Consider the following 26,251-nt stretch of genomic DNA (forward strand, 5'->3'; position numbering starts at 1 on the left):
TAACGAATGTGCAGAAAAAATAGGTTTCCTGGATATCGAGCAAGATTACGCACGATATGCAAAAATGCAGAATATATAATATCGTTCTGTCCATTTCCATCTTTCTCTTTATCTTTCTCCCTTTCTCTTTTCTTTAATTTTAGAACTGACTGTAGTTTGGTCGTCGATTTCTTCTTCTTCAGCTAACTATTCTACATCCGTTCTTCGATAAATAAAATAGGTTTTTACCTATCCTGTTTTGTGATTTTTCTTGAGAAACAGCCACTGGAATGTGTATATGTGTGTATAGTTTTACTGAACGTTTATTGAATGTGTTCGAACAGTTATGTAGAATTCGATGGAAGCCCCTGTACGCTTCTGCTTCTGCTTCTTCGATTCGGTATCTTTAAGTAGATACAGGCAGAAGATAATACATTCTGCTTGCAATTATTCTCAAATTATTATTATCAATATTATCAATATTAAATAATATCAATATAAATATTTTATGTTAATTTTATATTAATGTAAATATAATCTATAATTATTTATATCAGTAATATTAATAACATTGATAATATCGATAATCAAATTATTAACTACGATACACTTAGTATCCATTACTTAAAGAACTCTTCGTAATATTCTCTTCTCTCCACGCAAGTGTGAAGGATAAGATTCCTTCCTTTTTTCTCAGAAGATCTTGAGCTTCCAAATTCGAACAGTCTTATAATTAATTCCAGATTTAAACGTCGGCTAAGTAAATTCTTAAAATTACGTGAGACGATGACCGATATTGTGTGCATGAACGCGGCTGCTGATTATACGTACAAATGAAAATTTCGGGCAACGATGAACAACTCGGACTCGAAAAATCGCACGATCGATGTCCAAAATACGTATTCCTTTTCCTAATTGGTCGTATTCTTTCGTTGCGATTCCTGGATATGATAGAGCGAAGATGAGTCGTTTCGAAACCTCGCGTTTGGCAGCGTACTGCGGCTAATTATTGCTAGACCGCTGATATTTATGCATTTATGGGATATTTAAATGTGTAAAATATATGTTATATGTTAAGATAGACAAATATCAAATCAAACAAATATCAATATCAAAAACAAAGTAGTCGTTTTAATGCGTAGAATGTGAAACAAGTTTAGTTGTTAAAAAAAAAAAATATTAATTTGCATAAACATTCGCAGTCTAATTATGACGATTTCTAGTCTGTACATTCGAACGATTAATTATCCACTGCACGGATAATCGCTACAAGTTTCCATCTAGGTAACTTTAAACGCCCATATTTAAATACTGTTCGTCGTTTTCTTTCGTTAACTTGGAACGATTTGCTTCGGTTCAGTAGTATGCTCAGCAAATTTAATTCAATCGCGTTAGTATTAGTCGTGGTTTAATTTACGGATAATACAATTTAACACATCCCATGCCCACGCATAATTACACGGTTGATGAAAATAAAATATGGTATTCAAAATTAACGTACCAAGTATCTTGGAGCAAGTACCATTTTCTTTTTTATTAAAATATCTACAAGTATGCCCAGGCTCGATCTGTAAAAAATTAAAATTGCACAGTGATTCGTAAATTATTTTCATAAATTTTATTATCATTTCCTTCTGCTGCTCATACTACTGATGCAAATTGCACCGATGACTTATTATTATTATATCCATAATGTCCATTAACCTGTTAACTGGGTAGTTCCTTAACCAGAAGCTTTTTTTGGCACAGAATTAAAAAAAGAAGAAGGATTCGTATTAATTTTAATTATGATATAAAAATGCAACGTTAGATTAGAAATAGAAATCTTAGAAATAGAATAGAAATCTTCGAATAAATAAATTGCTAAATTCATGGCAAATTGAAAATGAAATAGAAGGACGAGTTAACTCGTCTTTCCCGGTTAACAGGTTACGCGCTATAAAACTGGTCCTGGATGTATCCGACTGCTGCATTGTTGCACTTCGGAGATGCATTCGATTACTGTACAGAATGGCTCGTCTTCGTGGGATTAAAACTGATCAATCGTTGTGGTAATCTTTCAAATCCCTCGAGGGTTTTAATACTAATACGACCAGACTAAGTTCAGGACTTGTTGTTAGAGTCTCTTTCGTACGATAGATCAAGCTTCTTTCCGATTATATCACACTTGCGAACGCTGAAATAGGTGCTTTTCATTCTTATGTCCCCATATAGGCACATCAGGTTCTCTCATCCAAGTTTGTCGATCGCTATAGTATTATTTCGACCATATAATCTTCGATACCACTGAAATTCTTTAACCCTTTCACTCTTGTTTTTGTTAATTTTGATTATACTAACTGGTTATAACAGCTGCATGCCATTTCATAAGTACTGCCCAATTATAGAAAGAAGTATAAAAACAAGCTTCTTCGTATCTTCCTATTTTCATATCTTTCAATAATAGTGATCATTTTATATCTTCATTTAGTGGAAGATCGTACTAAAGTGTAATAGCGTACTAGAAAGATGAATAATAAATTTAATGTCTTTAGACAAAATGTAATAAACGTAGCGAGCTTTAAAAGTTTATGTCAGTTTGCTATAAACTGGCTATTCAACAGATATTATCTTCTTACATAGTTGTGCAGTATAGCTGAGTATAGATGACCCGGATAAATATTTTAGATAAACGGAATGCTTGATAAGGTTTTAATATGTTATTAAGTTACGTGCAGTAACAGTAATTAAATGGTAGAGGGAATTTACGGACAATAATATATATCATATACCCATGAAATAGTTCATAAGGTAAATAAATTAATTAAATAAATTACCCTACCAATATCAAATTCCATAAATAAACAATTCTGTAACTTCACAACAATTCCGCGTTCCAAAAAACTCTCCGAGATACATCATTTCAAGCATTCCTCCCAGAGGATACTTCAAATCCGACCCAAACCATAATTACTTATCTCTACTGCAAAGCGCCAATTCACCAGTGAAAGGGTTAATAATTATTAATCGAACTCCGGCAAGCCCAGCTCTTCCACGTTAAATCACAGCTCTGTCCCCTTTGGCGACACTTTGGTTAACAAGCCTAATTAAAATAGCCATAACCAAACGAGGTGATTCGATTCGTCACGAATCGTCACCGTGATATCACCGTGGATATTTTCGAGACCAGCTAAGCTAGGTAAGTCCTGGGGTTCGTTTTGGGATTGCCAGAGTCGTCTTTCGTGGTGCACGACCAGGCCTCCTCCGCTAAGCTTCCGTATCTCTGAACCCCTGGAAATGGCGGCCCGGTGCTCTGTGGTGAGTAATAACCGCCCTTCAGTTGATAATAATTACTAGTCTGTTGGTACTGGTACTGATCGCCGTGCAGAACGTTGCTGTAGCCGGAATACGAGCCATACTGCGAAGAAGAGTACGATGAAGAGTATCCTCGCTCGCTCAAGCTTCGATAAGGCCCCGGATGTTGGGGCCTACCCTCCTGTCAAACGGGCGTGCTTACTGCTGCGCTTGTTATATAGTCGATGTCACCTATACTCTTCACTCGGCGATGTCTTTTGTTGCCTGTGATTGGTCTAGGTGGCAGTTGCGGGGGTGGAGGAGAATTGCTGCGAGCGCTGCTCATATACTGACTAGCCAGGCTTCCGGTATCCGACGAAGAAGATGGAGAGGCCTTCTCGCTTCTGGGTCGAAATCCAAAGGCTCTGCTTAACGATCCCTGTTGAAAAAGGTGTAATATTGAATTAATTGGAAATTTCGTTGAGATAGTTTTGAGACCCATTTGTAATATGAGAAATACGGTAGGTCTCGTTTTTAACGTTTCGCGTGGGGCAAATATCGAAATATTTTCCATGGTGTAACATTGCGGAGAAAATATTCGTTTCTCTCGATATTACGGAAAAAATATTGGAATACCTTTTCTAGCGCAATATTGCAGGGATATTGGAATATTTTCCTTTGAAATATCGTGAAATTGACTGCAGCTATGGTGTACCGGTGGTAACAAATATTTTAAAGAGAAGGGAGGTTCCATTTGCGCGCAAATTTCTCTACGGTTGGCACTGTATAAACGAATCCTGTATGCTTATTCATTTACTATTTTTTAATTTCGTTTGAGAAATACGAGGTTTTAATTGCTGTAAATAAAAAAATTTATTTTTTATTATTACTATACTATTATTAATATAACACTACAATGATCCCAGAGCTGAAAAAGTAGCAATTTTCAATCTGAGTGAAAAGTTAAACTAGAGTATTTAATTAAAACATAGAAAATGTAGCAAAAAGTATTTCTGTTTCGCAATTACAATGCACAACCAATGATTCACACAATATAGAACGTATACCAACCGCAAAAAAATTCGTTTCCGTTTACTTGTATTAAAAGATATATCTACCCTATCGTTCTAATAATTAGATATTAATCAAATTTGTCCAACACGTCAATACGGAGACCTACAATATTTCGAAGGATCTGTGGATCTCGACTTTCTCGAGGGGACGATGCTACGAGCAAACGAGCTATCGGGGTGTCTAAGATGACGGGTCTTGTGAAATTGCGTTTCAAAATGTTCGAAGAGAAATGGTTCTCTGTGGCTGAATTGGTTGAGTCTGCAGTATCGAAATGTTTCGAAACCGAGACTTCTTTGATAACGTTTCTCTTCCTTTCAGAAGGCATTCGAATACTTGTTAAACGAATTTCGAAACAGTTTCGTTGAAAGAACATAAAAGGGAGAAGGCGAGGGATAATTGGATATTACAAGCTGGGGATGCACGTGCAGCGACATAAGGGAAAAAAGATTTCTACGATCTAGATTTCACGAAATTACCCAAGTCGTTTCTGAATAATATGAGATACGATCTTGCAGGATTGGAAGACTAATAATTCATCGCACTAAAGATTCACCTCGACGATTGGTTAGTCATTGGCACAGTCAAGGGAACCGAAGAAATGGTTTATCTTCTAAGAAACAGGGGGAAAAGAAAAGAAGAGAATGTTTGAAGCTATAAAAATTAAAATGTTTTACGGTCAAGTTGAGAATCAATCGAAGATTGGCTAATAAGGAAATGTGATTATTTGGAAATTTATATTTATAAACATTTATTAAATTTATTAAATAATATCTCCTAAGACATAAGTATCCTTTTATTTATTCATGCAAATAAAGCATTTTTCTTTGGTAAATAATCTATGATTTTTACACACATATATGCATACTGAAAGAAACTGAATGAAACGGGGATTTAACTTCTTTCGTTACAATTAAGTACACCTGATACTCGTTTTACACGGTACTTTCCTTTTAACGCGCTCTGGTTACAGTTAAGCGAATTTTTAATACGTAAATGTAAATGTACTGTAAATGATACCAATCTCGAAAGCTTCGCACGATTTAAAAGAGGGTTGAGATCTTGTATGGCTTGTTGCAAAGAATTGTTCGATGATTTTTTCACTGTAATAAGAAAATGTTTCGTTGTAATGTAACAAAGAATAACGATGAATAATATGTCAATTTTCGAAGGAAATATTATTTTGATTTTCGCTAACACAAGTTTTATACTTTGTTGCAGATCAATTATTTCACCACTTTTTTTAAAGGGTTTCTTTACATGGCAAAACTCATCCACCGTGTAAAAACAACTGTATGTAACTTACATTACAAAAATTTGCATTTGAAATATCATAGATTTGTTCGAATTGCTATATCCATAGTACACGGTAAAAACATTTAACATATATGATTACAGTTATCCATAATATGGAAAGGGTCAATAGGATTTTGATGACTTGTATCGTATTTGTTAAATCCTGATTAGCCAATTTCGACGTAACTACATTCTTCATCTAATCTATGAAAGGGGCCCAACATAAAATTAATAATGACGACTACGAGATAGTTCATAAAGTATTGTAAGAAAAATGAATATGAAAAGAAAAATGATTATCTATCATGATATACGCAAGTAAGTTATGGCCGCATACCTGTGAGCTCTTCCACGACAACTAGTAAAGGACGAAACAAGGCGGATTAAGAACCCACATTGTGAATTCCACATTGAAATCATCAGTTTATATTTACACAATGGCTCGTCATTGTTATAATCAGTGTTTTAGATAGCTAAAAATCGAACGTCCGCACTTTCTGCCTTTCGTATCCTGTTTTTGTATTCTTTTCTCTCTTTTTTATGCGATTATTCACTACAATTATCGTATTCTTAAAAACAGAACACTCTGGTTAACATACATGAAAAAGGAGAACGTGATAATCGATCGTTGCTTCTTTATGTACAGTGTTTACAGTGTGACGGCGATACAATCAGCCTTTTAAAGGAAATCTTCTAGTATTTGAGAATAATTAGGAATCACGATATTTTATATCGTAAGTCATCGAGCTCTTTATAAAAAAAAAAAAAAGAGGAACAAAAGTTATTACCTCGCAACGGAAAAAGAGATTGAAGATTAAAATTCAGAAAAACATTGTTTCAATTAACACTTTGATATTTTCAATACTTAGATTAGTAGAAATTGAAGATTTCTATGGGATATTTTCTAAAGTAAATTTTAGAATTTTAAATCATAACTGATATCGTTGGATCTTAAGTGATAAAAAATTTAGGTTTTTGAGTTAAATTACTTGCAATTACTCAAGTTACGTGTGATAAATCCCTTCGACGAAACATAGAATATAAAGTAGAATTCAATAACCATACAAGTAACCTACGGTCCAATAATACTAATCGAAACTTATGATAAATCGCTAAAATTGTACTACTAATTTCCTAAGAAATAAGTGATCTAACACAGAGAAACGAGAAGTCAAAGAGAATTGGAAAAAAGAAGGTTCCACTAATAAAACAGTAAAAACACGCAATATACTCACAGTTCGATGAATTACGATGGTAAAATATATTTGATCGGGCAATCGGCTAAATTTGATTATGTTAAGCTCGTCGTTTGCGAACGTCGCGAATTCTCACGATCCTTATGAAACGTGATAATAAGTAATTCGCTGCGATCATACGGAGAGAATCGTCAACGAGGGTTTACAAGTTTTACAAGTAAATAACTAAGTACAGGGAGAGGACTGTTTGCGTAATTCCTACAGTTACAGGCGATACGATTTGCGCTCGTACCCTGAATCTCAGTCTTTTTCTTTCTTTTTTCAGGTTTTGTTTTCCTAAGACAATGATAAATTCCAGGCGAATAATAATATCGTATCGAGTCGGAAAGAAGAAACGAATTTCTGTTTCTCGGGCTCGTCGGACCGACGACGAAAATTTTCCATGAATTTCATTTAAGATTAATTTAACGTATGAAAAAATTATTGTACCAATGATTCTCTGATTATCGTATCAATGATCTGTTCGTACTCATTTACCCGTATTTTCGAAGTCCGTGCGGTCGAGGTCGAGATCCATGAGAATCGTCTACATTTTAGCGTAGTGTTCGATAGTTGCTAGTGAAATAGATTCTCTAACTTGGCAAATTATAAAGACGTTTGTGAGGCACTTCGCTAAAATCTAGACATTTGAAATAAATAATTCACGAGGAGACATCCCGGGGAGAGTCTGAGTACCGCGAAGGATGCCTCGTCGTTCTGGAGGATCCTCTAAGATAATAATGAAATATCTACTACGTTTTCTAAAAAAATTTGGAACCGTGTAAGGTTGCGATTGATTGCGTTGGTTCGTTACCGTTTCCGTGACAAATCTCAGATGGAAATAGTTTCTAATTCTTATCACAGAAGGTCGTTCGATGTGTAAATGCAACGAGATATTAAAAACGAACGAACTATTCGGTTTTGTATGGAAAATTGGACTTGATCTTTTAGATTAAACTAACAGAGCAATCATCGTTTCCTTTACGCATTCCTTCATAGATCTATTCTTTCGAAGTTTCCTCGAGAATACTTTAGAGTCGCGAACTTGATATCTCCTTCAAAAAAAAAAAAAAAAAGGAGACGAAAAAAGTTAGAATTAGAATTAAAAAGGAATTTGTGCAGAGTTTTCTAGAATTCCTATCTTTCCAATTTATCATAACTCATAAGTGATCTATAGAGGAAACTTGGAAGGAGTTTATTCTGTAATAAACACAACCTCTCGATCAGATTTGAAAACTCATCATTGGGGATCCCTATGACGATAGATCGATGTACACAGACGTAGCGAAAGAAACGATGAATTAATACAGATCTAGATACATATACGTATATAATAAATATATACATATATACCGAACCTTTTTCAAGTAAAGAAGACTGCAGGTCTGCGACGATCCACAGGATGCAGGGAGAATGATTAACGTTAGGTTAAGCACATAGCTCACAGCTTTTAACCCTTATCGCGTGTAAAAGTTCAGTCACACTTGTAGCTATAGAATAGAAGTCTCTACTTTCTGCTTCCTTCATTTCGAAATTGTTAATCCTTGATTCACGTGGAAGAACGACTAGAAATTTAACATTATACAACGATGTTTCTTTTCCTCGAAATTTACTGATGTTACGAGTATCGTGATGTTGCGACAGTAGCCGATAAAATGACTAAAGCTTGATGTTTGCGTGATATTTAGCCGTTAACGATGATGTTCAAACGTTGTTGCGTAGCTTCTTTCATGTAACTAATTTAAGATATTTCTTTGTGCCTATATCTACAAAGTGTACACTACTTTCGATAAGGATTAAACTTATTAAAGAGGGTATATCAAGACTTAAGGTATAAGGGGCTTATTATCTGGTGGAAATACTGCGCGAGCGTCCTTACCTAAGCGATGCCATGCAATCGTGCCAATGAGAAATTAAATGAATAAAGAACTCGATATATATATATATGTATATACAAATGAAACGATGAGAAATTAACGTGATTTTAGAAATTTGAGTGAAAATTGTTAACCAGCAGTGGCTCGAATTATATTCGATAATAAATGAAGAGTAAACTTTTATTTTAAATGATAGATGTGGTTGATAAAGTTAATTCGAACAACCGCTGCAAATGATCATTAAATGCGTAATTATGTAACACGATGTTAGTCAGTGATGGCTTTCTATATATATACTGTTTTAAAATAATTTATTATTTAGGTATTGTAGTCTTGTTAATAGGATTGAATGTAGAGGAAAGTCATCCATGACTAATGATTGTAACTACGATATCTTTCAAAGCAGATCGCTGTTAATTAAATTTTGTCGTTAATCGCGGTTCTTTGAAGCTTTGAGATAAGGATTTTTGCAATTAGTAGCATCTATTATCTCCGTCAAATATTTATAACAGTTAACAACATCGTCAATAATAATATTACATTTATATATTAATATATTAAAATAATATTAATATAATAAATTATATTAATATAATAATTATATTATATAATATATTATATTAATATAATACATGTTATATTATATTAATATAATAAATATAATAATATAATAAAACATAACCAAAAACATTTAGTATTTATCTAAAAACATCTTTAAAAATATCAACGCGTATTGAAATTCCAAAGAATTTGGACGTTAAATACTAAAATTACTTTGCGCTTGTTAAATAAAATCAATAGAGTAAGCAACTAGAAATTTTCGCTTTTAAAATATGAGTACTTTTTGTTTCGTTCTGTTTAGGCTTTCTATTTCTGAGATAACGTTGTACGAAGAGAACTGCATTTTTGTTGGTTCGCTATCGCTATCTCAATCACGCAAACGGATTTCTCTCTTACATATGACATTGAATATCCCAAGTTTCAGTAGAACGTGATGGTCAGTGACAGACAACGCCGAGTCAGCGGTTTCTACTATTACTACTAGACGTAAGTATTTCTAGGAGAAAGTATAGGTCACTGTGCCATTCGTCAGTTTTTATGTTTTCAATTTGTCTTTTAAAATTATGTACCTTGAGAATATATTGAATTATTGACTGGAAACAATATTTGCTACAAAGAGTACATTTCTACCTGTGTTCTAAATGATTTAATAGTTTAGTAAGTATAAGAACTTATACTTAGTACCAATTACACTTTAAAAAGCTCCTCTTTATTTATAACATAATCTATCATGAAAATATATTTCTGAAAATACGAAAATCATAAATCATACCTGAAAATTATCTGAAATGTCGACTCTCTTCTAAGATTAGAAATTCTTTCAAAATACAAGTTCTATCTTCCGAATTTACTCTGAAGCTCTCCTATGATTATTTACGAAGAGTTAAAATTACGAAAGAGAAGAGTGAATTATCAATAATAATCAGAAGAGAAGTTACTTAATTGCATTAGTACGAACTATGAAACTGATAAGTGAAATGAATAAAATGAACTCTATCGTAGTTCCATATCGTATGAAGATCTATAAAATAACTTTTTTTGCCACAGTGCGTTAAATATTTCTCCTTTGCTCATCCAAAGACATAAACTCGAAGGAATTCAGTAACTCTCAATAGTCAGGAGTGATATGTAATAAAATATCGCGACAAGCGATCTGCGAAGAACGAATCGTGTTCTGCACCAGCTCGAGGAAGAATATAAGGGCAAAGAAATTAGAAATACCACCGAGTTCCCGGTGCAGTAGTGAATGGACCAGGTGTGTCTTTTTGAATCTATACGGTACGTTACCCTGAGGCTGGATCTGCGTCTATCGACCGTGCCCGAGTGATTGGTCGTCATGTGCAGGGCGGACAGGGAGCTCTGATGATGCTGAAGATGTAGCGCCCTGCTTCCACGACCGAGGCTACCGCCCGCGCTCACTGTGCTCATCGGACGACCCCCGCTGGTGCTGTTCCTCGGGACCACCTCCAGCTGACTTCTACACACACGCACACCACGCTACATGCACGCCTTTTTGCGTACACGCATCCTGACCGCTTATATGCACACACCTTTGGCGACACCGCGGACACACACACGTTCGGCACGTTTTGCAGCGAACCTCTCTCCTCATTTTTTAATTTCATCTTTACATCTGTATCTCTTTCTTATTCTTTTTCTCTTTTAGTTTGATCATGCGAGAAAAGGGTGTGAAGCAAATTTCAGGTTTTCTATGGGAACGGATGTGTTTATGTGGTGGTTTAACACGTTCCGCGACGTGGATTGTTTGTGATCTTTGATATTGTAGATGTAAAAAGATAGAGAGTTTTGTTAGTAAAGTTTAGTTAGAAATATTTTTTGATTAGGAAATCGTCTTTGTAGAATTTGATAATAGGAATCTATGATCATTTTAAACAATCTTATTTTATTTTTGTAGAATTTAATATTAGATACCTAGTAATGACGGATTGAGATACGATTATTCATTCAATTTCAAAGTTCTGTTTTGAGGTCATCTTCGAGATGTAAAACGCGTTGGTAGTGAAAAAGCATTATAATATTTCAAAAATAGGAACACTACGCTTTTGAAAAATTTGATAATAGAATTTGATTTATTTAAGAGATTCGGAAGCAATTTTTGCAATTCAAATCCTAAGTTTTTCGCCACGTGGAACGTGTTAATAGTGCTAATCTAGTTATAAAAGTATTACCATCATCTAAAATCTAACAGTAGATATTAATCAATGTGAGTATTTTAAACAACGTGGGGCATCGTTTCGAAGATTCGATGGAGGAAAAATAACAAGTTTTGATACGTGTGAAAAATTCGTAGAAAATGTTTACGTCTGTGAAAGTACGTCTGATTGTGAAAGGGGGAACTTGGTATTGAAGAAAGTTGCGATCGAGTTAAAGTTTACCAGGTCCAAGGTGGTTCCTTTCAAAGTGAGAATTTTACTGTGTGTGAACGGTGCGATGGAATACGAGAAAGGAGTTTTATTCAGGGTACAGATGAAGTTACTGAAAAACTGGTCTTGGCACACAAAATATATCGTGATCAACGTGGTAGATACTTGGCAATTGAACAGTGGCTCGCTGCAAGTGCTCGACAATAGAGAACGAGATATGTATCATAATGAATATCTAGTTACAACATAAATATACATACACAAGCATTTTGTGCACCATCGATATAGAAGAATGTATATATGTTTAAATGGACGCCAGAATACGCAGGGTCGTTCACGTGGGATCGACCGAGGCGCATCGAGCGTTGCTGGTCAGTCGATTGGATTAAACACCGAACAGTCAAAAATGTAAATATCAAAGTTGGCAAATTAGAAAAAGATGAAAGGAACCATAATGCATACTGATGTAATCCCTGACAATTTCAATCTTTTCGCTCTTTTAAGTCCCCTCCTAAAAAAGTTACAAACTGAATTGGTTCTTTCATGAAAATATATTTGTCGGATATACTTCAAGAATTTGTAAAATTAATATTCAATTAAATGTGACAATTAAATAGAGAAAATGTATATATTGATAGAAGATTAAAAAAAGCTCGAGGAAAACTCGATGCCTTTAGAAGGAGTTTTCTAATTTTGTGATAGAATCCTTTGGCCAGGGATTACACCAGAATTACTAATATTAACGTGTGCTGTACATAGCGCAGTGCAGTGCAGGCAGCAGCTGTGGGCTACGGCTCAGCTATGAGAGACATTACCGATGGATCCGCGATCGAGTGGACTGCAGACCCAGCGAATCGCTGCGGTGCCGAGTACAATGTTATATCAATAAGAAGAAATTCCATCGAGTATACTGCATATGTTTGTATATGTACATTATGTCGAGATTGTACTGTACTGTATATACGTGTGTGTATTCCCGATATATCCAAGTATGGCGTGTGTATTACGGATGAGTACTTACATACTAGGCACCAGTCGTAAGCGATCTCGACTCTGTCCATTTCAATGGGACCATTCTGCCGATGAGTCGAGATTGCCCAGACTAGCATGCACATTTACCTCTTTATATAGCTCTTTCTCTCTCTCTCTCTCTCTCTCTCCCTTTCTCTCTCTCTCTCTCTCTCTCTTTTATCTTATCGTGTGTTCTTAGCATCGTAATGTCAGTGCATCGTCTCCTATTTGAATTTCCTAAGGTATTTATGATATGTATGGCGTCCAAATATGTCAAGTCTGTCGGAATGAACAATTATCTTATTCTAGGTTGTACAGGGTGATTCTAAAAATTGGAACAAGCCGTGATTTATTTCTAAGAATATAAGATATAATGCTGAATTTTTAACTTCTTTTTAAATAGAAATAGTAATAATTATAATCATCATTGAGCTGTGAAAGCTATATAAGATTTCTAGCTTGACCTAATTTTTAGAATATCTCTGTATATTTTTTTTAAGAAATTGAATTTTGCTCTATAAATATTCCAAATTAATAAAGTCCAAATTAATAAAGTCTTATCTTAATCCTAATTTTCTTGTGCACACCGCTGCGTTACTACTACTGATTTGTAAATAATTCTTTGCTCAAACACTCGACTATTTACAATATCCCAATAATAGTATTCTGTTCTATTAAAAAATGCTTCGATGGAAGCGGAAACCTTGATACCGATTTTAATAATATCAATGCAAGTTACTCCATTAAGCTCGGCCATTATTATGTACAATCCTCGAGATCGGGAATATCGTATTGGCTAAACTACAATATCCGTCCGAACCTGATCAACGAATAGACTAAATTGGTAGAAACCCTGAAAAATGTGAGGCCTATCGAGTTCGACTTTCGTATATAATAACAACGTTTCTTTAAAGCTAACGTTACTTTGCAAAACACATATCTATCGCGCGAATTTCAATGATCAACGAACGTGTTCTCTCAACCATTGTAAAATCTGTCAAGACTAGAGAAATAACATACTCGCGTTTTGATCGTCTCTATGCATATAAACGTGTACGATTTCGTGTAGATAATTGACAATATTTCAGCGATAATTCCTAAAGTACGATATTTTTTTGTTCTTTTTCTTTTTTAACTAGATCAGGGTAGAAAACGATCCACAAAATTCTCTACTCTATCTTTTATTTTTACCACAAGCGAAATTTTGTTTAATTGATGCGTTGTAATTGATCGCTACGAAGCGACTTTTCTCCTAAAATATACCGACAAGCTGTGATATTAAATTGTCGAAGCTGTCTGCTCGAAACGTTAGCTCGATTCCGAAAGAGAGTATAAAAGAGCACCGCAGCAGCATCTCAAGAATTTCTAAAATCTTACATCTTATGTTTCTTGCTTTTTTGAAATTACTTGATTAATATTCATTCACTGGCAAAATCGTCAGATTATTTGAATGGTGTGGGTGACGACGTGGTTTTATTGTTAGCGTGATACTAATTCTAGAATACCCCCGTCGAGGAAAGAGTTAGTAAAAATGAAAGCTCGAAGAACGAGAATGAATCGTGTTAGCAACGTCGATCTCGTTTGTCGAACGAGGAACGACGTTTATGTCGATTAGTGAGCGTTGTCCAATGTGGCCTCTGGATGATAGTAGACTGAGTACCTTGCTGGAACGACGAGGGCTTCGAGCTCGGCGGTGAGGTGTCGTCTGATCATCTGTTTAGCTGGTGGTATACCCAAAGCTGTAGCCATGGTGTCGCCGGTGAAGGATGGTTCTAGCACGACCAGAGCGCCATGCACACCTGAATCTGCATTACAAATGATAACATGGTATCTCACTATCGTTTGAGATGAATGATTATTACAAGTACTTAAATTTACATCACAAATTGAAGATTACTGTGTTTTTAAGAAGAATTTTTTAGTTTTATAAATGAGAAGTTTGTATGGTTTGGAACAAAAATGCAAATTTGAGAAAAACATTCTTTTGAATGCTTGCTTAGGGAACTAAATTTTCCAGTTACCTTTTAAATTCTCAGCATATTCAGTCAGATCGATATTCCTCGCCCACCGAATGAACCTCTGGTTTGTCCAAACTAAAGGATCTGTGTCCATTTGTTCGCATTGATGTCTTCTAACTGCGAGTGCCTATTGTAAGAATACAATTAAGGGTACAGTGTCCTCCTTATAGTGTTTATTTAAGTGATGATGATGAACAATAACAAATTAATAATCCTAACTCAATGCTATTTGTAACTCAATTTTATTTCTAAAATTAATGCGATATTTTGCTGAGAATCACAATGGTTTAGACCAGCCTACTACTATTTTTCATAAGATTTTGCTTATTATTATAAATTACTACAGAAAATTGCATTCTATATATTTTTTAATGTCAAATTATAATATAATTAACTATGAAATTAAATAAATGATATTTCCAAAGGTTCAAATTTATTATTAAACTCCTAAGAACTTCTTGAATTCTTCAGATCTTAAGAATACACCAATTTTTCATAAAATTGAAAAAGGAAAAAGCGAGTTCCTGAAGTATTTTATAAAGTATACAATTTTTCATAAACCACCAATACATATATATTCTTTTTATGCCATTACCTGACGATCGTAGTTCAACATTCGGAGTAGATGAATTCCGTGCACGATGCTGGCCTGATGAAACTTCCTGGTCACTCCAAGCAGCTTCTCGAGTTCCTTTTTGCTCAGATGATCGAGCATCCGTGCGTCCACCATGTTAGTTGCGAAACTTTCAGAATACTGAGCGAGTCCAAGGTCAGGCAACCATTCTGAACTGACCCACGTGTGACCTAATTGAGCAATACACGGATATCGAACGAGACTCGGGTGTCGATGCTCTTCGATAGCTAAACGGAGCTTCTTTCTATGAAGAGGATGGGTCACTCCTAACCCTGCTTCCAATTCTGCGTCACTTAGTTCCAGTAAAACCTGGACAAGTATTACGATCAAATAAGATCTCATCGTTTGTTATAATTTGGAAGACGAATATAAACAATTAAAAGGCGGTCAACATACAATTAATTTCTAAGTGTCGTTATATTAATTTTCAGTTTCAACAAAGAATGTTTCATAGCTGGATTAAGTATCATTTTTAGTACCGAAGACAAAATACCATTAATATATTATTTTGCATATTTTTTACAGAAAGATTAAAAAGAAATTGTATGAACTATAGTCACTGATTTAGAAGATGAATGTTTCATAGCTGGATTAAGTATCATTTTTAGTACCGAAGACAAAATACCATTAATATATTATTTTGCATATTTTTTACAGAAAGATTAAAAAGAAATTGTATGAACTATAGTCACTGATTTAGAAGATGTACAATGATATCCAAGGATATAATCCAATGATTTAGAGTTAGTTCCTCCGTATTGGACGATTAATACAAAATTATGCAAAACAACTTTCTGAATTTTACAAAGTGCTGTATAATATCCTATTTCAGATGATTCAATAAAAATCTGTATGAAATTATATTACGATTTAATAACAACAAATATTAATATTTATAATATTACGATTTCATGGATTTTGATATAAATTATCAACTAATATACTATCATTAAGTAGCCTGAAATGATGTACCTTTCCCGATTTAACGTTTTCAGCGCATCGTGGACCATATTGTGGCATACCAAGAGCAACTTCCAACCACGCTAAAACTGTAGGTGCCCTCCATCTCTCCATAGGTACGGATGCGGCTTCTCTGAGTAAACGTAGCTTTTCAGCATAGCCTTCCTCCGTGAGAGGCGACCATGATCTATAAGGATCGAAACTGTCGGAACCCTCGTTACTTCCGCTTCCACCGCTCGAGTTGTTCGCTGCCTTTCGATGTCGTGTACGGGCAAACACTCTGAAAATCGAGACGAAGAAACTGTTTTTGAGCTAAGAAGATGCTATACACTTCTGTGGAGGTACTAAGGTTCCAAATTAACACTTTATCGTTCGTTTCTTGGCGAATCGAAAATGACACGCAATTAAAGAAAGGAAGAACATAAAGCAATGTAACATTAATTTATTTAACTATAAAAATTGTGTATTTGTAAATTATCGAAATAATTATTTTGTGTATTTTCAAATTATCACAACAATTATTCTGTGTACTTGTAAATTCGAGAATTACGGAAAATCTTCCTTTATCGTATAATGATTAAAAGCATAGACGATCTGGCACGCATATCTGCGAATGGTAAGCAATTTTTCCCTAACTGCATTGATTAGTAATATTTCTTTGCGGTCGTTATATCGTTATATGTGTCTTATTGTATCTTGTTATATCTTATTTTATAATAGGAATCTTTGTAATATTCGTTTGTTCTAACACACCTGATTGTATTATATTTGACAGAATAATTTCCATATTAAATATAATGGTAGCATTAATCAACAGAAATTGCCATCTCCTGCGAGTTATTATTATTTTATGGAAATGCAGGAGTGACCCAAATAAGGTCAACGTGGCCGTCGTAATGTTAATCCTGTCGAATGGATTACGTATAATAAATTCAGTTCTCACCTAGAAATAGAACCCCAAGTGCCCCCGCGAGTCGCAGAGGAGCGTGAATGCGCGGCAGGTGCCGCGACAGGTGTGCTTTGCTTGTTTCTTCTTGGTTCTGATTCTAACGGACTCGACAACTGTTCGACCGATCGCGATAACGAGGAATTGTCCATGGACCTAGAGAACGCGTTCAGAGGCGACAATGTCGGGCTGCAATCTTTCGGCGTGGTCGCTGCTGAAAAATATAATATCAATGAGAACATAAGACAAACTTAAAAGCTATGATTCATACAAACTTTTTATCCGTCAATTTTCCTTTCTCAAATTTTTCTGACATACTTAGATAAATATAGAATATATCGTATCTTCCGCTTTGATAAGCAAATTTATCGTTTCCCTTCGACAGATCTCTTTCGATAGACGCATGTGCTTCACAACAATCGATGCAACATAAAGAACACGCAGCTTACAATTTTCTGCACGTAAGCAGAGTCAAAGTTTCGTAGGCACTTGCTTGGTTTCGATTTATATCGTCGAGGTAGAGATGCAGAGTGTTTCAGAGCTTAGATATTCGTCGAAGCAGGACGAAGGTCTGACAAGATTACAACGAACTTCGTGTCACGAGAAGTTTATAGAACGAAGTTTATAGAACGAAGTTGAGAAATGAAACTAAACTATAATCGAATTAATGAAAAGTAATATTGTACATAAATAAAGAACACGTATACTGTTGATAGTATATTTGGTGATGTATTAATTAAAAATTCTTATTCGTGTACGTAGGGCATTCTAATCTGGATACTATGAAATAGATTCTGACTGCTCCAACATGTGCATGCGCATGCATCGGCCATACAACATACAATTAGCCGATTGTTAGGGCAAAACCACGACATAATGGACCTTTAATATTAATTACCGTTTGTGCTCGGATGAATGGATAAATAAACGAATAAACCGCGACAGAGATGCAATTTCTACGATCAATGACGACCGATTACTCTCAAAAGCAGCCACCTGAATAAGGGATTATGCACACAAATATACATACCACGTACTGCGAAATTATTATGAATAATTGGATAAAATAATATTGTTGTACATGGGGCTACTTTTGTGGAAGTTTGGTAGTACAAGGTCTATAAAAAGAAATTGAATAATTGCTTTTAATTATAAGCGATTTGATTCTGTAGTCTTTGTGAGTGAAATTGTATTGTAGAAATTATTCCATTCCGTCCGTTGATACGAAGTTTATTTATTGTCAGAACTTTTCAAAAGGGAAATTTTTTATTATGATATTACAAACTTTAAATTACGAATTAATTAGATTCTCGTGACGTCTTCATTTATCCTGTAAACAAATTAATTTTGTCCCTATTATCTATATTTAGAATCTTTTATATTACTAATATTAATAAAGAGATTAAACCATTTCCCTTAATAACAACACTCGTCGTTATATTATCTCATTCTATACCTCATCACAAGTTTTATTTACTTTAAATTTCCTTACTATGATATTACCAATTTTAGTAAACAAACTCACTAATTTCCATTTATTTCTATTTCCACCTAAATTACGTAGTACCATCCCCTAACACGAACTTCGCCTATCTCTCACACTCAAGAAAACTTCGCAAACGACAAGCAACGATCGATTTCGAAGGACCAACGAGAAGCAGGCATTCAATCGTAAAACAGAGCCGAATAAATAATCGAAAATAGAAAGAAACACAGTTGGCAGAGTAGTAATAGTAGAAATAGTAGACAGAGAAAGAGAGAAAGTCAAAGAAACACACAGAAGAAGAGAAGCACAGGAATCCTCCAGTCGAAAATAAAATAAATAAATAAAAAAAAAAAAAAAAAATGGAAGAAGAGAAGAAAAAAATAAAACGTAGGACGACGTTGAAGATACGGGAGACGACGATCAACGATTTATGTTTGGACACTTACACTGGTACATGTGGGATGGTGCAATGGAGGAAACCACGGAGATGCTGTCCATGTCGAGACCGCTTCCCTCGACCGTAATTGTCGGCGTGCCTGCGCGGAAATATATAAAGTAAAAAAAAATTCTTCGTTGCGTTTGATACACCGAGATCGACGTCACTTCTCCGTATGTATTTATTCTCCCGGAATAAAATCAACGAGAAAAATAGACAGGGACGTTGTACGATTGGATTTAGACTTTCAATTTATTTTCATAGTTTCCTTCGTTCTTCTCTCTTTTTTCTTTTTCTTTTTTTTTTTTTTTTTTTTTGGAGTCAGGATGGAGATCGAGTTGTCAACCGAAATTGAAATTCCTTCTATAATGAGTTTCGTTAAGGCTCATTGTGCTGACAGCGGGAGTCAGAATTTGTATGACTGGAAATAGTTGGGATAAACAGGGAAGTCTGCTCGTTATTGACACTGGTAAATTCGATTTACCAATTCTATGTTCAGTGTATTGGTTCGGGAAGCAGGTTACGAATATTCGTACACGTTTAGAGTTATGTAAGTTTACTATAGGATTTTGGGAATCATAACAGTCTCTTCGCTGCCTGTTTGTTCTTTATGTTGCACATGTCAACTGCATTTCATACTTACATTGGCCAGGGTGTTATTTTAGCAGACCTGAAGTTAAAGATTTTGGTAAACGTATTATATTACATGAAAATTGATTGTTCACCCTAGCACGTTCAATTCAATTCAATTTCATAAAAAGACCGAAGACATAATTAAACTAATCGACATTTTTTAAACGTTCAAGAAGATAATTTTACATGTTTAATTTCGAAATCATATAAAAGCACAATTTTAGTGATAGGAGATTGGTTGACGATATTTTATAGTACAAAATTGAAAATTAAAAATTCTTAGTCATCCTAAGTGGACTTTACATTGAAAATATGACACTTATCGTGTTTTCTCTTTTTATTCTTCGCATAATAGAATCATTCTATTCCGAAGAATTAAAAAATACTATTTCACTCTAATTTACCTATGAACAAAGATTTGCTAAGGATTGAACGCGCTTGGATATTTCGTGTAACGTTTAATTCAGAATTCGTGCACATGCATCGTGATCACAGCACGTACGTGGTGTTTGTCCTAAACCAAATCGATCAATCGGCTTTAATGCGCAGCCACGAGGATTGGCTGAATAATATACGAAGGAAATTCGCTCGATTAGCCTGCCACCTTCGATTAGCATTCGCAGTTGATGAAGCTTATCGTACGTTTATTCTTCCTTTCATTTTTCTTTATTTTCCTTTTCTTTTTTTTTTTTTTTTTCTCACCGACGACCCGACGGATGCACCGTAATGCACCTTAACTAGACGATTAATCTCGCCGCTCGTTGTACCTAAGCATAAGAATCATCGCGTTCCAACCACTCGACACTCTGATGAATAATAATGGCGATTGTATTATACGCGAGATAGCTTCGCGACTGGAAAGCTACTTCATTACCGGGGAGGTAGATCACAATGCAGAGAGTCTTCCACGATCGCAATGAATAATGCAGAAAGTACCAAAAGTTACTTTTGGTTCAAAAATGATATTTCTCGTATTGTCGAGTATGTTACATACCTATGATTTTAACGAAATATGTGAATTAAAAGACACAGATTTTGATGATTAATTTACGAGTATCTTTGTTTTAAGAAAAGGATTGTATTGTGGTTTTTCGATGTACTTGTTATACTTTGGAATTTAATGAACAAATTCCGCAAAATTTTGAGAAATATTTCCAAACTGAAACATATTTTTATACAAAGAGTGATTTTCTAAACTATCTTCTTCGTGTCTTGGTGCTAAATTACCATGAAACTTCAGATGATGTTCTCAAATGAATTTCTTAATCAAAGTTTAAATAGAAAGGAAATGCCGCATAATACTAAAATTATAACTTTCCAAAGCTATGTAGGATTTCTTGCATAATCATTTATCTCCTTCCTATATGTTGAAGTATAAAACTATGGTGAGGTTGACGTATAAAACTAGGAAATATTTCCACACCTATTCCTCACTCACAAGCTTTTAACAAGAACAAAACAAGAAGTAATAAATGAGAATGTTCCAAAGTTTTGAAGCTTCTTAATAAATTCACAAAGGATCTCTTTCCATGCCTCAACACAACTATAAAACCTCCAATTTCCTGAATTTCTACATCACAATTAAAATTCAATTCCGAACGAACCCACGCAATTTAAAAGATACTATAACTCTTCCAGTAACCTTCTTCTCTAACTTCCAAGAAAGCAATCATCTAAATATCGCTCATTTGCTGCAACAACAATATAACAAAAAAGTTTCTATGCTTTTGAGTTATTGGAGTAGGAAAAAATAGTTGTTTCTTGTACTTTCTACTGGTAGAGTCCTATAAGTGAATTTAAAAAATTCATCGCGTGGAAACAGTCGTGTCGCTACTGCATCATCATCAAACTATACAGAATATTCGAACTCATTTCCACTGGAATCGTGATTTTTGAGTTATGTCATGGATGCGGTAAACGAGCAGTATACGGTGTATCCAATTTTGATCTATAAATGCGAAATAGACTACCTGCTGTATAAAAAGATATGTTCATGTAGGAATTCAATGGTTTTAAGATTGACATAATATGGTACAATTAGTTTTCCAATGGACGGATAAATGTTATATGAAGGAAACGTACGTTTTTTCAAATGGGATCATATAATTTTTAATACAAAACCGATCAGTCTTGACATTCTCTATAAAAAATTATTAACCTATTCTCGTTGAAAAGTCATTGTTTTAGCAGATAAAAATATCTATTTAACTCTCATTTCGCATAATCTATCATATGAAACACACGGAAGACGCAAGTCACAACTTTTGTATACGTTTCTCTTGTCCTTTTATATGATAAGTTTTACAAAGTAAAAATTGAAATATCTACCAAAGTAATGGTCTTTCAACGTGAATAAGGATAATAATTTTTTATATAGAATGTCAAGACGTATTGACAATCGTCAATGCATTGAAACTTGTATGATTCTATTTAAGAAAACGTACGTTACCTCCATGTGACCTCTACGCGTCCATCTGTAGAAAATCTAATTACACCTAGTTATGTTCCCCTCGAAACCATTCAATTCCTAACTCAACATCTTTTTCGCACGACACATAGTTTATCAGGGACTCGTATTTATACATTAAAATCGGACAAAGTGCATACGTAAACAGGCAACAATAACAATAAAATGATGATAAAATAATAATAATAAAATAACACAAGAATAATAATAAGAGATCTAAAATACGCGTATCTCTTACCGTCTGTAGTAGAATCTGAAAGATTTCCGCCCACGCTGGTTGCGCCACCGCTTTCCCTGTCGCTAGATCCTCGAACACCGCTGTCCGCGCTGCAACTTCCGCGATCGCCCGCCTGTCCACCGGAAGAGCCAGCACCTGCCGCATTGCCGACGTTCCCAACGGTCACTCCTAGCTCTGTGCTGCCTAATGGCGGTTGAGAATTCATATGAGGGATGATACCACAACCACCGCCACCGCTGCTACTTCCGGCGCCCGGTGTCGCGGCTCCATTCACGCTGCCTCTCGGGAACGAGACCAAGGATTCCTGGTCGCTCAAGCAGATACCACCGCTGCCACCTCTTTCCGCCAATTGACGCTGTAGCTGTACATACCAACGTTTCTCATTGTATTCGAGGAATTTCAATTTGAAATGGGTTCTGCAAATATTATGGGTATACTGGGAATTTGCATGAAATCTATGGAAATTTTGGAAAATTTTGAGGAGATGGAAATTTTGAAGAATCTCGAGCAAATAGGAATTTCTGTGGAAACATTGTGTTACGTATGATACGAGATTTATTGATTTTTTTTTTTAGTGTGATTGTTAAACGGAATAAAGATAGAATCACTTTGTTATAGAAAATGGCAATTAAGGTACATAGAAGCCAAAGAAAATTATAAACTTTTAGAAACTCTACGTTTTAGTGTTGGGGTAGTACTTGATATTAGACTATTGGAAAATTTTTTATGTAAGGAAACTTCTAATTTCTTCTCTCAGTTTAAAGTGTCCAGTTATTATTTTGTAACAGCTCGTACTTTAATAAAACTTCATAAAATTTAATATTTAAAAGATAAAAACCTTGAGAAACTTCATATATAGTGCGACATATCTTGAGAAATGAGAAAGTGATAAATAAAGCATCTTACGAACGATTTATCTCGATAAAATCGATCGGTTTGGCTTCTGTGGAACACTGGTTGAATTTTCGGAGACCGTTAAACAGAGACTAGAAACGAAAATTTTGGGACGTGCGTGATTCTCGGCTGACATACGTATACCGAGGAAGCCCTCGAGCCATCAGTTTTAAACTCGTTAGCCGCCGGCCCGTTTATGCACAGCGTGGAGGACAATTTTAGGGCTCAAAGCGGAATCACCCTCCGCGTAATTGCATGTGCGCGCAAAGTGCCGCTTCTTACCTAACTGCTCGTAATAATATTACGTCGATCGATAGATCAATTTTTTGCGGAGCACAGAGCGGACCCTAAAAATCCGTGTTTCTCGCGCATATTCGGTAAAAGTAGAATCGTTAACTAGAATTTTAGACAAAGAAAATTCTAATTAGGAGCTTCATTAGCGAAAATTCTACAAGTAAGAAAGGATAAATTATTATAAACACTTATGTGTATAGTGAAATTGTCTTACAAGATACAATTATTAAAGTTATAAAATAAAATACACAATAGAAGAGACGAATATAAGAAAAATACCTTTGTCCGGAAAGAAGTCATCGTTGTTTGAATCTATGAAATGTAAAGATTCTGAGGAATTGAGAATTATTATCTAAAAAATATATCTTTTCTACACCACCGATATTTCATTACCTTTAAACGTCAACATTCCCATAATTAAGGAAACAAATATCGACTTCCAAAAAATCACACAGACACACCACAACATATTATTCTGAAAGCAGCCTAGAAATCAAACTTAAACGACTACAGAGAGTTCTCCCAAAAGCTGAGTCAACGTTCCCAGCAAATAATCCAGAAAGTTAAGCAACAGTCATAGCGTAAACAGGAGAAAAATGTTGCTGCTGACTCGAGAGAACCAGCATTTTTTCGGAGCGCACTCTCTTTGCAAAACACTTCAACCACAGCCTGGCAGAGAGATTAAATTCATCAAGCTGACTCCCCGTCGTGCGTAATAATGCACGCGTTGAGGACAACAGGTCAGAGAAAGAAAGAAAGAAAGAACGTGGAGAAAAAAGAAGAGAAAAGAGAAAAAAGAATGGAGAGACACGAGAGAGAAGAAAAAGGGGCTCACCTCTTTTATAGTCGCGTGTGCGTGCGAAAGGGCGGCTTCTTTGTCGGCCAAACTAGCCGCAAGGCTGAGACTTCGATCGGCCTCGTCCCTTGCAGCCCTTAGCAGGCTCCAACGTTCCCTTTCCCTTTCGCGTTCGCGTTCCTCCGAAGGCATACCGACTCCTTGCTGTTGAAGGCGTCCTAAAGTCGCTTCGTTCTCTCGCATCCGCTGTAATCAACGGTCAAAGAGACCCATATCCGGGCAGTAATTCCACCCGAGAACCACCACCGTTTAACAATGCATGCAGCACAAGCACAAAGTGTCAAAGAGCCCCTTTGAACACCCCGGCCATGAAACAACAGTGGGTACGCGATGTATGATTAAAAGTTGAGCCACCGACCGTAATTATACCGAGGCCTCCTACGATGAGGAGAATCGTTCTGCAATGCGTCTCAATTAATTGGCGAAATTTCGAGTGGAGCTTCCGATAGGAGTTCGATTATTTAATTTTGGAGTTTACCCTTTGTACAAAGTTGTTTGCATTGTTGTGATTGATTGGTCTTTTAGTTATTTAACGTCAAAATTAATCCTATGTATAACTCTAAAGTTGCTCGCGTTGCTGCGATTAATTGGAGAAAATTTGGTAGGGATTTTTGGAGCTGAAAAGTTTAGTTGGATTTTTGATTATTTAATCTCAAAACTCATACTTTGTAACTCTAATGTTACTTACGTTGGTTACCAGAACTGTATAATAGAAAATAATATAACTCTAAAGTTACAACGTTTCAAGTTGACAAAAATTTATAAAAGATATGTCACAGCCGTTTTTATCGATGGTCAAGTTTTATTAAAAAAGAATCTAATCGCGTTCACGAAGAAACCTGAGAAAAATTCGTTAAGGGGTTAATAAAGGATGTGGTGTAGGTTGCAACCAGAGATTTTTCCCAGGCGTTTCCATTAGCTCTTATTTTTTACTCTTCTGTTGAAGAACCCCGTGGTCATTCGATCGACAATGTCGTAACTCGATACAGGTGCAACTTATCGCTTATTTACAGGTGTCATGTACCTTCACCTATTAGCCGCTAGGATACCAGCTACGGAGAACTTAATCCACTTATCTCTCCCTCGGGCGTAAGGAACTTCAACGTACGTATAACAGGTGTTGCAGGCTGGTTTATCGGCTAAACTTTGGGACAACGCGATTACTGACACTCCAACGGGTCGGTCAGGTGTTGCCCGTTGGCAGGTCAACATTTTAAAGTTAAAAACTATCGTTATATCGCTGGCCATACGGCTTTGCCGGCCGTCACGCGGAAAATCGGACGCGTGCATGTGTAAAGATATGGAGCGTTTCATCGTGTTTCGTTTCTGTCCAAAATCTCGTATTTTGCAGCGTTATACCGACTATACGATAAACGGAATATCTGTTACTCTCGATAATTAATAATGTAAATATTTAATAAATATATTCTGTATTTCTCAAAAATAAAATAAAATTCCAAGGGGAAGTCTATATTTTAAATAAGAGAGATATAAATAGATTCGAATTCTTTCTTATGGCTACTTTTCGAAGTATTTCAATACATTTGAGAAAACATTATACTTTACTTTATCGATCTATAATTCGCAAAATTTCCAAAAAGAAATCATCAGTTTATATCAAAGCATTCTACATAAAGAGAATTTTCTAACTTCATTACATTTGAGAATTCACAAAGCAAAGAAAAATAATTCAGCCAACAAT

The 26,251-nt window shown here is 35.3% G+C and overlaps 1 protein-coding gene across 19 annotated transcripts in view; it reads right to left on the minus strand.

Annotated features, from left to right (window-relative positions):
- Window positions 1–1,146: 1,146 nt before the first annotated feature.
- LOC126872768 (kazrin) overlaps window positions 1,147–26,251 on the minus strand; it is a 139,450-nt gene continuing 114,345 nt past the window's right edge. For 6 of the 19 annotated variants that reach the window (XM_050632921.1, XM_050632918.1, XM_050632920.1 and 3 more), the window contains 13 exons: window positions 24,529–24,735; window positions 22,506–22,866; window positions 19,178–19,267; window positions 17,243–17,459; window positions 16,312–16,579; window positions 15,301–15,648; window positions 14,709–14,832; window positions 14,348–14,492; window positions 10,580–10,769; window positions 8,213–8,239; window positions 5,957–5,977; window positions 3,476–3,691; window positions 1,147–3,376 (listed from right to left, as the gene is read on the minus strand). In XM_050632921.1, the coding sequence (XP_050488878.1) occupies window positions 3,149–3,376; window positions 3,476–3,691; window positions 5,957–5,977; window positions 8,213–8,239; window positions 10,580–10,769; window positions 14,348–14,492; window positions 14,709–14,832; window positions 15,301–15,648; window positions 16,312–16,579; window positions 17,243–17,459; window positions 19,178–19,267; window positions 22,506–22,866; window positions 24,529–24,735 (2,442 nt within the window). In that variant the 3' untranslated portion in view covers window positions 1,147–3,148. Of the gene's footprint in view, window positions 3,692–5,956; window positions 5,978–8,212; window positions 8,420–10,579; window positions 10,770–14,347; window positions 14,493–14,708; window positions 14,833–15,300; window positions 15,649–16,311; window positions 16,580–17,242; window positions 17,460–19,177; window positions 19,268–22,505; window positions 22,867–24,528; window positions 24,736–26,251 lie in introns of all 19 variants that reach the window. The other 13 variants (XM_050632914.1, XM_050632909.1, XM_050632917.1 and 10 more) reach the window with 13 other exon arrangements.

Source organism: Bombus huntii, chromosome 14 (genome assembly GCF_024542735.1).
Source record: "Bombus huntii isolate Logan2020A chromosome 14, iyBomHunt1.1, whole genome shotgun sequence".
In the NCBI taxonomy this organism is placed as follows: domain Eukaryota; kingdom Metazoa; phylum Arthropoda; class Insecta; order Hymenoptera; family Apidae; genus Bombus; species Bombus huntii.